Source organism: Arvicanthis niloticus, chromosome X (assembly GCF_011762505.2).
Source record: "Arvicanthis niloticus isolate mArvNil1 chromosome X, mArvNil1.pat.X, whole genome shotgun sequence".
NCBI lineage: Eukaryota > Metazoa > Chordata > Mammalia > Rodentia > Muridae > Arvicanthis > Arvicanthis niloticus.
The window spans coordinates 55,214,823-55,227,629 of record NC_047679.1 but is presented as its reverse complement, the minus strand read 5'-3'; the positions used below and the strand labels follow the sequence as shown (position 1 = coordinate 55,227,629).

Here is a 12,807-nt window from a genome sequence, read left to right as displayed (position 1 = left end):
CTCGATGATAGAATGCTGGGCTAGCATAGCCAAGGCACTAGAAAGATAATCCTCTAGAATAGTAAATACAAATTTAACCAAAACACTGAAAGGTAGTAATTTCAAATATTTTAGATTCCTAGACACACTTCTTTACATAGATAACAAACAAGTCTCTATCAGATAAAGAATCAATTAGCTTAGATTTTCTACAGTCATAGATATCTACCCTGAAAACCTTTTGAACTTTTTTGTTTTGAGGTAAGGTCTAACTTTGCTGTCAGCCCAGGCTATCTTAGAATTCACTATATAAGACAGTGTGGCCCAGGACTCCTGCAATCAACCCTCCTGCCTCAACCTCCAAAGGGCTTAGATTATAGGCATGAACCACACCTGCTCCTTTTAAATAAATTTTTATAAAAAGTCTCAAAAATACACAGAAGCAGGGAAGGCAATAAACCCATGTCTTAACATATTTAATAATACATAAAATCACGTTGGCTTTTATTTAGTATGTATTCTAACCTACTCCCCCTTTCTCCAAGATAATTTTGAAGCAAATATCAAACGTTTCATCCCCTTTTAATCAACCACATTTCATTTAAATCTCTATTTTCATTCCTACACCTTGCTGAAAAAGAAAACTCAGATCACTGTCCTATGTAAATTCATAGTTGACATTTTTGCTGATGAAATTCCTCTGGTGTCTTTTAACATGCTTTGTCTGCATGTATATGTGCACAGGACACATATAAATGAAAAAGAAAAATATTAGTTTCTAGGAAATGCATGGAGCAGGTAAACATGTTTGGATAACAGAAGAGAGCTTCAGATTGTGAAACTAGAATTATAAATGGTTGTGAGCTTCCCAGTGTGTGCTAGAAATCAAAGCTGGGTCTTCTGGAAAATCAGCCAATGTTCTTAAAACTCCTGAGGCATCTATCTAGCCTCTCATTTAAACTAGAAGCACAAACCTATCTGTGTCTCCCCCAATATCTCCCTAAGCTCTATGTGTGTGTTAAGAATCATAATCCTTGGCCTTGCCCATGCTAGACAAGCATCCTACCACTGAACTACACACTCAACCCTCATTTCTTTCTTTCTCTTTCTTTCTTTCTTTCTTTCTTTCTTTCTTTCTTTCTTTCTTTCTGTTCTCTCTTTCTTTATTTATTTATTTACTGGTTTTTCGAGACAGGGTTTCTCTGCGTAGCCCTGGCTGACCTGGAACTCACTCTGTAGACCAGGCTGGCCTCGAACTCAGAAATCCACCTGCCTCTGCCTCTCAAGTCCTGGGATTAAAGGCATGGAGCACCTTTACTCCTGGTGCTCCAAGGCCAGATGAAGGAATATAGCTCTGAGTTCTAGGCCAGCCTGGTCTACATAGTAAGTGCCAAGACAGCCTGTTTCAAAGATCCCCTAAGAGTGGAGTTACAAATGGTAAGTTACCATGTGGGTGTTAGGAATTGAACCTGAATCCCTAGAAAACCAGTCAAAGCTCTGAGCCATCTATCCAGCTTCTCATAAATTCAAGCTAGTAAATTAAATACCAAATGATAAATTAAGGCCATACATATATTCAACACCTCACCCTCAATAACTTCCCTGTTTTAACACTTAAAGTATGAACTTAAGTGTATGAACATTTAAAAACTATTCTTTTTGGGTTTTGTTTGTTTTGAGCTAGGATCCACCTGCCTTTGCTGGAACTAAGGGCATGTGTCACCACTTCCTGCCTTAAAAATCTATTCTTACTGGGTTTAGCAGTACATGCCTATAAATCCCCAGCACTGAGGTGGCAGAGGCAAAAGGCCAGTTCCAGGTCAGTATAGGCTACATGCCCATATCAAATAAACATATGTAAAAGGCTTTTTAAAATTTTTTTTAAAACTCATTTCATTGTTGTTGTGTATATATGGATGACGGAGCTCACCTATGCTAAATGCACATGTGGAAGTCTGGAGACAACTCTGTAGAGTCACTTCTCTCTCTGTACCTTGGGTTCTCCTATTGTAAGCTCCAAATACTAGAATTATTAGCCTATGCCAGCATATATGGATTTTCATTTTTGCTTTGCTTTTTTTCCTTCATAGTGTATTTTGTCAAGTGAGACAATTTTTATGTTGTCCAGGTTCACTTTGAATTCCTGGGCTAAAACAGCCATTGTGTAGCAATTTTGAAATATACCATACATACAAATGTGGTCACCATCCAGTGTAATAAGTATCTCACTAATTCCACAGTCAACTGCAAATTTATAGCCTTTAACCAATATTTTGCTGCCCCTACTTCAACCCTCTCCCCATTAGAACCTGTTACCTACTTTTCTCATATTTCTGTGAACCTGCTGAATGTGAAGAGTGTATTGCACACATGTTTGAGGTAGTAGATGTTTACATTGTGCATATGTACATGTATGTGAATGCCAGAGATTGGAGCTGCTTTCCTCAACCATTTTTCACACTATCTTTGAGTCAAAGTCTCTCACTGAGCCTGGATCTCACCAATCTGACTAGGCTAGCTGGCTGGCCACTGTATTCCAAGAATCCTACCACCTCTACCTCCTCAGCCCAATATTTTTGTAGACTCCATACCTAAGTGTGACCACACACAGTATTTGTTCTGCTTGCATTAAGAATAAAGCAAGGGCAACAAAAACTAAAAGAGACAATGCAATCATATAAAACTACACACAGCAAAGAAAATTATCAGAGTGAAGAGACAATTGACAGTAGCTAAAAATACTGCAAACCATACATCCAAGAAGGGACTAATATTAATAATATGTGAGGGCCTAAACTCAAAGTAAGAGAGCAAATAAATCTTAAATTTAAAAATGGGCCAAAACTCTGAATAGTTACTTCTCAAATAAAAGCCAGCTGTGGTGGCACCCACCTCTAACACTAGCACTGAGGAGGTTAAGACATATAATTTAAAAGGTCAAGGTTTCAGGCTGGAAAGGCTGACCAGAACTTAAGAGCATTAGCTGCTCTTACTTACAAAGGACCCTAGTTCAGTTCCCAGTGCCCACATGGTGAGAGAAAACACTATACACATAAAAAGTAAAAATAAATGAGTCTTTAAAACATTGAACTCAAAGCCTTCCTCTGCTATATGAGACATTTTTTTAAAGAAAAAAAAAGAAAAGCAAGAAAAGTATATGAATAAGCAAATTGGTACTTGCTTGCTTTCTGATCTGACAAGTGATCCCAGACAATGTTGTATTATTTCCTATTCTAGCCTTGGAATCAGCGTTTTTAATCAGGACATTTGGAAGCTTCCTCCTTTCCCTCATGTCACTCTTCACAATGGATCCTTGTACAGCCCATACTATTGCTTCACTCAAAGAGATACCTACTTCTTTTATCGAAAAGGATATTTTAAAACCAGATGGGGGTAGTTCATGCCTGTAATCTGAGCACTCAGGAAGCTGAAGATGATTGCCACTAGGCTGAGGGCCAACCTGAGCCACATAGTAAGTTCTAAGCCGAATATTCATTCTATACAGAGTGAGACCTCTCAAAAACACCAAACAGTGATAATAAATAAAAAAAATTTTTCAATTACTGAAGTATACTCTCAGTACAAATCTCAAAAACTGTTGTATTATATACCATCTACAAATGCTGCAATACTGTCAAGAAAACAAACATATTACATAACCGGTTAAGTAAATGCCTACTGTTTTATTCTAGTAAGAATGTTCTGTACCTATAAACACTTCATAAAATATCAATTAATGACTAACCTTTTCAAAGTGATGAATCGCCAGCCAAATCTCCCCTTGTGCATTGAAAACACAGCCGAGATTACTCCAGGCTACTGCAAAGTTTGGTTGCGTCTCAATTGCTTTCAAATAACATGCCTTAGGAGGGTTTAATGAAAGAAGACGAGAGGGGAAGGAGATAAGGGGAAAGGGGAAAATTTGTAAAGGGGAAAAAAAAAAAGATTGGGGAGGGGGAATAAGGTGATATCATTATTTCTTCTCTGACCAGTCAAAAGTGACCCTGCAGCATAGGCTCGCTTGCGCCAAAACTAATGCGCTGCCACAGCTGGCTGCTCCTGCGCCTGCGCCACCAGAACCCAAGTGCAAACCACCATGTTCAGTTCTACCAACCAAAGAGCAATAATCCTTATCCCGGGACTCATCTGGGAGGTTGGGTGCTGCTACACACTAATGCCAGACTACTCTTATCTCAACACCTATATGGGCTCTAGAAATTGATGATCAAGAGGACATCATGAGGTCTAAGCTTCCCCAGCCCACATTGCCCAAAATGTGTTTTTAAAAAGTGCTAAGTGAGACATCACAGGAAAACCAAAACCAAAGCAAACAACAAAAACAAAAAACACCCAAATTTCATAATCAATTAAAACAGAAAAATAGAAAAGCAGTTGTTTCTTAAAGTGGGTATGGGGAACGAGCCTGTAATTTGAGCACTAAGGAAGTAGAGGCAGGTGATCCTAAGTTCAAGCCATCCTCAGCTACAAAGTGAGTAGAGGGTGAGGATAAGACAAAGCAAACAACAACAAAAAGTTTCTTTCCTATACAACTTCCCCAAGCCTTCGATCTCTCTCATTTTATTAGAAAACCAAAAAGATGAAGGAACTGTTGCTCACAGTGTTCTTCTTTCTTAAGATTAAAAGTAAGCTACTGGGCCATACAAAAATGTTTCTGCCAAGTCAGTCATTATCATTTAGGCTTTAAGTTTCAGACTCACAACATCCCTCTCTTCTGAAGAGGAAGAAAATAAAACCTCACATGACAGGATTGCACCTAGGTTGAGGTCCCTGTAATGCGAGCGCAAACATCGCTGGCGCCACCTAACAGCATCGCACTGCGCAATCGCTGCGAACTGCTGCGCTACATAGAACACCCCTAGACGCAGCAAACGGCCAACCAGATCCATTAATCTACTAGACAGGCCCATAGAGAATATTTGCTTAATGAGATTAGTTGGACTCAAGGTACGTTAAAACCCAATTTTATCCAAAAAGGCTACAGAATAGGACTGAGAGAGCCAGTCAATCAGATTACTCATCTAGTCAACCGTTCACAGGGGCTCATTCGCACGCAATGCGCATTAACGCTGCGCAGCCTTTGCGCTACTGCAGGGTCACAGCGCATCATCAGAAGAGCAGAATGCTGCAATCCAAACAAAGAAGAAAAAGGAAAAAAAATGAACAACAAGAAGAGTTAGAAGCTTTTACTAGTAAATTATCTAATAATTTTAATATCTTAATTAACTTTTACTTATTTTTGACAGAATTGTGGCTATAGTATAAAACATTCTTTTACATAACTTGCTTGTAAATAAAATTATTTTAAGCTGTTTCTGAAGCCACAAGACAGAAGATTCAGGCATGGAGGCAAATTGTTTTGCTGTGGCAGTTACAAACCCGTTACCATATTTCTCATCATGTGACTTTTCGGTGCGTTCCTTGCTGGAAGAGGAGGAGGAGGTTGTGTGTCTGCCCTAGATCCAGGCCTCGAGCTCCCTTCAGCGAGGCACCTTACGCATGGAATAGGAGGTTTCACCCACCTGAAACCTTCTAAATACAATATCAATGGTGAAAAACCAAAAACAAGAGAGAAAATAAAAACAAGATCATTAGTAAAAGTTCAACAAAGCAATTGAAATTCTTTGGATGTCTATTATATATGGGAATGAGGACAGTCTCAAGTCTGTAACATGGGAAACATGCAGAAGGGAGAGGGTTAATCAGGGCTATTGCATACAGCAGGGATTTTTGCTGGAAGAAAGGCTCTTTATTTTCTACAAAGACAACTTAATTTTGATTCCATCTACTAGGAATATATGCTGGCTTGAATTTTCAAATGCACTGATTACAAAAGAAACACATTGCATTTCACTCAAGAGTATTTTCTGGTTTACTAAGTTCTCACAAAAAAAGACCAAAAAAACAACAACAAAAAAAAAAAACAGAATGACATGTTTCAAACTAGGTGTCTCCAGAGCTCTGAAATAAAGAAGTCAGCAACCTAAGGCAGGCGCAACGTCTCAGCCTAAACCGATGTCTAAAGCTGCAGTGAAGTGCAATTCATGTTAGCTGTCCGCTTGGTGGGGTGACAATTGATAGGAGCATAGCAAATATTTGTTCTAAAAATCACCAATCACTTTATCAGCTAAGATTGAAATGAACATAGTTCATCAGCTGGAAACCTACAAAGGTTAATCCATAGTGTTGGCAGAATTTATTAAGTTATGCACTTAAAACTAGTGCCTTTTTAACATTAGGTGGTGCTGAAAAGCCTTCTCCCTCCCTGGATGAGCAGTCAAACAGACAGCTACGCTGCGCATACACTCCACGCATTAGCATGCGCGTGGGGCTCAGAGCAACAGGTGGGAGTTTCAGAAGCATTCTGGTTTCTCCCCACTCCTCACCCCTGCAGCGCGGTTGCGTAAGGTGGCTTGTAACAAGACAACTGCATTTATAAATTTAATTGTAAATTATACCAAAAGCTTTAATTAACCCAACCTGGTGTTCAAATTAATTATTTGGAAACACAGAATGCTAAAAGCCACCTTTCCACTTCGGCAAGTTTTCTTTCGATCAGTCCATTTCCCAAACAAACCAGCTTTGTCCTTCTGACTTTTTTTTTTTTAAAGGAGGTAGGGTGGGGAAGAATAAAAGAAAAGGAAGTGAGGAAGAAAAAAAAGATAAGACAACTAGGACTGGGAAAAAGGGGGAAGGAATTTGAGGAGGAAGTGGGGACAAGAGGGGCAGGATGTTCCAATTATTAATTTGCAATATTTTAACAGCCTTTCTTCCATTATAAAAGGGTGAGGAAGATGAAGGGAGGAAGGTTAAATAAGAATTTTAAATGCCAGTATTACAGGGTAACATTTGGATGAAATTCTTCTCCACTTACAAGCCACAAAGGACTTAGAAGAGCAGCGTTTTCAATGGCACCTGCATCATATAGGCGTCTTGAGCCAAATCACAGGCACTCTGCTTTTGTCACTAGCAGGCAAGCCTCAGATTTGAAGGAATGTTATTGATTCCCACATAAGATCACGATGGAGCCCATTGTTATTAAAGATGCTCTAACTCAGCAGAAAGGCTCCACAATGCTCACGTTCTTACTTTACCCCCAGATTTAGAACAGATTATGCCAAAAGCCTGGTCCTGCTCTAGTCTGAGGCAAGTCATGCCAAGTTTTTCTCAGTTTCATAGGACTATTTTGTGAAGATAGCTCAATGAAGAGTTGAAGACTTGGCAAAAGGTACAGGTTTTCATAACTAATGCTTAAATGTGTTCTAGCCAACACCTACCTTGGCTTCTTCCAAGCGACCCAGGGCTTTGAGCAGGTTCCCCAGGTCACTGCGGACACAGTACAAATCCTAAAAATCCAGAGACAGTATCATTACTTATACTGTTTCCTCATCAAACTATCTCAACATCACATCTATGCATCTAGCTGTCATTTTAATGTCAATCCGAAGCAGCACTTGATAAACTTCACCATAGGCCCACAACTCATCTAGTTCCCAGAAAATCCGAAACTAATTTGATGGTGAAACCTGAACTTAAAATACATTATTTACGGGGCTGGTGAAATGGCTCAGTGGTTAAGAGCACTGACTGCTCTTCCAGAGGTCATGAGTTCAAATCCCAGCAACCACATGGTGGCTCACAACCATCCATAGTGAGATCTGATGCCCTCATATGGGTGTCTGAAGACAGCTACAGTGTACTTACATTAAATAAATAAATTATTAAAAAAAATACATTATTTACAGAATTGATTTCTCTTCTAAGTATGAATACTATCTTTAGCTGTACAGATATAAATGTGTTTTGCTATCAGCTGCTGCTCCAGTTCTGGCTGAAAGATCTGTATATGCCACTAGCATCCTTTCAAATACATTTGGTCTCATCAGTTTAAAACACAAGACAAGACCTTTCTAGAGCCTCTCTCTCCTCCAAACGTCAACCTTTAGGGAAAAAAATGATTGAATATTTATCCAACTGTTTTATTCAAGGTTATGATGAATCACTACTGTATCAAGGACCAGAAATTTTCCACAGCGGAGAAAAACAGTGTTCCACTTAGCAAGTGATTAACCTGTCAACAAACCCACCCTTTGTTTCTCGGACTTATTTAGAAACCTTGACTTTATTTCATGCCTAGGCAGAAGGATTACCATCCAACCACAGCCTCAATCCTGCCACCTGCCACTAGATTACTCATTAAGTGCTATCAGAACTGAGTGGGTGAATAACGAAATGCAGTTGACTCTGCTTTTTATTAGCAGCTCAATTGTGTTGCTAGTCCTTTGACTCACCAGTCTGTTCATCAGTATGATAAGCTCAACAGACAGTAACCTTAAATTTTTATTTGCAAAGTCTGCTTCTGTCAGAATTTTTCAGTCAATAACAAGCAGAGATGATGGCAATATGAAGCACGTTTATCATCCTGAATTGTTATGTGGGTGAAAGAACCTTAAATTAAATCCTACAAAGTGAAATTTTATCAAATAGTCCAAAGAATTATCATGTCTATTATTCTACCAGCAACAGTATAATGGGTTATAGAATCGGTTAGCTTTACTGATAAAGCTGTTTCTGCACTGTACATGTCAATCACTGGATGAACCAATAAGGTAAAGGCTGGCTAAACTGGGACAATTCCATGATCCACCTTAATTAGTGCTATCCCTCAGGCAGTAACTAATGCTTTCGAAGAGTAGGCCTATCTTCTCACAACCTTAAGCACAGACTGATATTATTCCACAAAGCATCAATGTATGCAAGGTACAGTAGCATGCACCTGTAATCCCAGCACTTGGGAAACTGAGGCAGGAATATCATCGTGAGTTCAAACCCCTACCCCCCACTCCAAGTGTTATCATATTGAATTCCAAGCCAGCCTGCACTGCATAAATAGATGAGTGAATGAGTAAATAAATAAAATAAGCAAACAATTCACAGGAACCATTAATCTTATTACAGACTAATCATCATCTGTGATTAGTCTAAGCACTTTGGAATCCTATTTGTATTCTGAGAAATAATGAATTTTATAATCTTCCTATCTACTTTGTGTAGGTTTCCACCTTTGAACCTTAAAGGTCAGGCTGTCAGGCTATGTTTAAATATCCAATCCAATGTGTTTACACAAGTTCCTTCTACTTTAGTGAGTGATAAGCATTTATAGACTTTCACCAATTTCTATGGCTGCTCTGGGCCATAAATTTCAGAATCACCACAATAACTGACTAGTAGATGTATTTTTTAAAAGATTTGTTTATTCATTTTTTATGTATATGAGTACACTGTAGCTGTCTTCAGACACACCAGAAGAGGGTGTCAGATCCCATTACAGATGGTTGTGAGCCACCATGTGGTTACTGAGAACTGAACTCAGGACCCCTGAAGAGCAGTCAGTGCTCTTAACCCCTGAGCCATCCTCTCCAGTCCCATCTATATATTTTTACCCACTGTTACATAATTTACCAGTTAGTGTCTATAAACTCTTAGATGGATGATTATCTATATTTACTTATAGCATGTACATTCATCACAGCATACTACAACAAAAATAGCTTATCTTATGGACTAGCAATGTAGGGCAGTTGGTGGAAAAATTAACTAGCATGCCAAAGACCCTATGCTTGCTCTCCAGAGCTATAAAAAGATGAGAATATAAATACCTTCAAGGTTACAATAAAATAATAAGTCCACTTTAGGAAAAGGCAAACCATACCCTATTAAGTAGAAGAGCAGAATGGCAGAGAGTAGAGCCCCAAGGCAGAACTATATACAAGGGTATACAAGGCCCTGAGTTTGATCCCTAGTATCACAAATACACACAAAAACTCTCTTTCAGCTGGCACTTGGGAGGTGGGAGCAGGATAATCACAAATTCAGGGTCATTCTCAGTTATATAATCAGTTCAAGGCCAGCTTACACTAAATGAGAATCAATCTCAAAAACAGCAAAAACAGGACTGGCGAGATGGCTCAGAGGTAAAGAGCACACGTTGCTCTTCAAGGGAACTGAGTTCAATTCTTAGCAGCCATATAAGGCAGCTGTAAATTGTCTATAATTCCAGGCCCAGGTTATCTGACACCTCCTTCCAGCCTCAAAGAGCAGTACAGTCATTTCCACAGATAACACATACACATCACAGTATTTTCAAAACCAGAATAAGCAAAACTAAATAGACAAATATAGACATCCATTCATGTGCATACATGTAATACTTATTGTCCATAAAATTCAAGAAGGTTACAAATTCTCAAATTCTCAAAAAAAATTATCCAGAATCCTGCATCAGATTCAGCTTTATCTGTCAAATCAAAAGAGTATCTGCTAAGAGAATCACTTTGCTTAAATCTGGCTCCTTCTGCCCATCCCTAGTTAATAACTTTCATGAAAACCTTGATTTAATGTTATACCTAATATCAAGGAAAATAAACTAAATACATTCAAAGGAGAGCTTTAAGCTGGGCTTTCTTAACTGAGTAGCGACTTAACAAATAGGGTATCAAAAGAAAGGAAAAACAATATGATTAAAGGTAAAGAACCACAAATAAGGTGTTCCTGCATTAACTATCCCTCCCTAGTATAACTGATTCCCAATTTTCCTCTTAAAGTCTCTCTACATACATACACATTGAGAAAAACCAGGCCGATAAAAATCTACAGTGCTTCTCAACTGCCTCTCAAATTAAATTCAAACTCCACAGCCTCTATTATTTTGAGATCTTCCAATTGACTCTGCTGCTCTACTACACTCACTTCTTGTTACTACTTGACTCAGCACTTCAGCCTGGTAAGTCTACTTGCTGTTTACCTTCCTACAGAATGCTTAGGTTCTTAGCAGCCTCTCAAGGGTATCTTCTGATTAATACTCTCCAACGATAATCACCCAAGGAGCTTACATCTTTTTTCTCCTTTAGGAGAAAGGTCTGTCTCTCATGATAACCCCTCCAGAACACAATTCCCCAGTTCCTCACCAAGCTTTGTACACAACAATCAGCACTTGAATATTTAAAAATGTGACCCTTGCCAAATAACCTTAACAAAAAGCAGAGTGGAGAGAAGTAGAAATGAAAGGTTTTCTCCTCATTCAGCTACCAAGGATTCTCGAAGCAACAGGACAGTAATACATGGTGGGATGTCAGCGGCTCTCAGCATAGTGTTATCTACCATCAAAGCAGAAAACAACTTCTCAACAGCTTCCACACATAGCAACAGCAATGCAGGCTCACAGCTATCACACAAAGGAGAACTGTATGCATAATTTGTAAAGGAATTACCAAATATGGGCAATTCTAGGAGAGCACCAGAAGAAACAGCACCTTAAAATATGACAAGCTAGCCGGGCGGTGGTGGCGCACGCCTTTAATCCCAGCACTTGGGAGGCAGAGGCAGTAGGATTTCTGAGTTCGAGGCCAGCCTGGTCTACAGAGTGAGTTCCAGGACAGCCAGAACTACAGAGAAACCCTGTCTCGAAAAACCAAAAAAAAAAAAAAAAAAAAATATATATATATATATATATATATAATATATATATATATATATAAAACAAGCTAAAGTTTCAGCAAATGTATTAAGCCATAAAACATTAAGGAAGGCAGCTCCAAATACAAAAAAAATATGAAATGGCTCTAACTTCTATAATCAAGTTACAAACTAACTTTTACATTGGTGCATCTATAAACTTACAAGAGAAGCACTGCTGAAAACCAGTGAAATGAGCCTGACATTAATTTTTCACTGCTACAAAACCAAAATAACCTGAGTTTCCTTAACTAATTTTCAGACTGCAACAGCACCACCGATTCCAGCCCATGCTAGAGTAGAATGCATATGGCACAAAAAAAAACACTGCAAGGAACAGACTGAAAACACAGGCAGCATAGACTTGACAACAGGCATTTAACAGAAAATTTAATCTAGTTAGGATTAGATATTCTGAAAACTTAAAACACAACCACTGTGTTGTATTTAGGTGAGATCTAGAGAATTCATTCTTATTGTAAAGAACAGAGGAATAAAGAAGCATGTCTCCCTACAAGAGACACACCAATGCAAGCAAGAAATTGAGTTTACTGCTATCTTGCTTCTTTGGAAGTACATGACACTAAGTTTCATTAATAGGTAAGATATTTAATAATATAAACTATACATGGCATATATTTAGAAAGTAGCATGGCTTTGTCTCTCACTTTAGTTTTCCCTTCTCAATATAATTATATTGTGTTACATTGTCAACAAAGTTAACTGCCCTACCACACAGACAGGCAACTAAAAATCTGAGCCAGGGCTCTAGGGATCTAGCTCAGGTGGAAAAGTACTTATCTACTGTGCAACAAAGTCCTGGGTTCTATCCACAGTACCATATAAAATGGGCATGGTAGTACACTCTATAATCTCAGCACTGAGGAAGCAGAGGCAGCAAACTAAGTTGTTCACGGTCATCCTCAGCTACTTAGTGAGTTGGAGGCCAACCTGACTAACAGAGACCTATTTGAGAGATCCCCTCTCAAAATAACTTAACAGAGTAAAGTTAACCAAGATTACAACTATGCAAGAGAACTAAGCTGAAGTTTACACAGTCAACAAGTAAAGGATAAACGAAACCCTAAAGTCTAAAGGAAAAGAATGTACTATCCTGTGACAACTGGACACACAAGAGAAAGAAAAGCTTGTGCCTTAGGAAGAATCAAATCCAAGCCCCACAGGCAGGACATTCAAGGTTAGCTGTCTAAAACCAAAAATTACAAATATACTCAAATATACACTGAATATCTCTGAAAGAACATGAGAAATTACATTCATTATCTCCAAGTCTAT

At 38.6% G+C, this 12,807-nt stretch overlaps 1 protein-coding gene across 2 annotated transcripts in view; it reads right to left on the bottom strand.

The window, feature by feature from the left end:
* Ogt (O-linked N-acetylglucosamine (GlcNAc) transferase) overlaps positions 1-12,807 on the bottom strand; it is a 41,170-nt gene that overhangs the window by 22,159 nt on the left and 6,204 nt on the right. For both annotated transcript variants that reach the window (XM_034486253.2, XM_076919067.1), the window contains exons 5-6: positions 7,275-7,343; positions 3,725-3,841 (exon numbers count right to left, since the gene is read on the bottom strand). In XM_034486253.2, the coding sequence (XP_034342144.1) occupies positions 3,725-3,841; positions 7,275-7,343 (186 nt within the window). The remainder of the gene's footprint in view (positions 1-3,724; positions 3,842-7,274; positions 7,344-12,807) is intronic.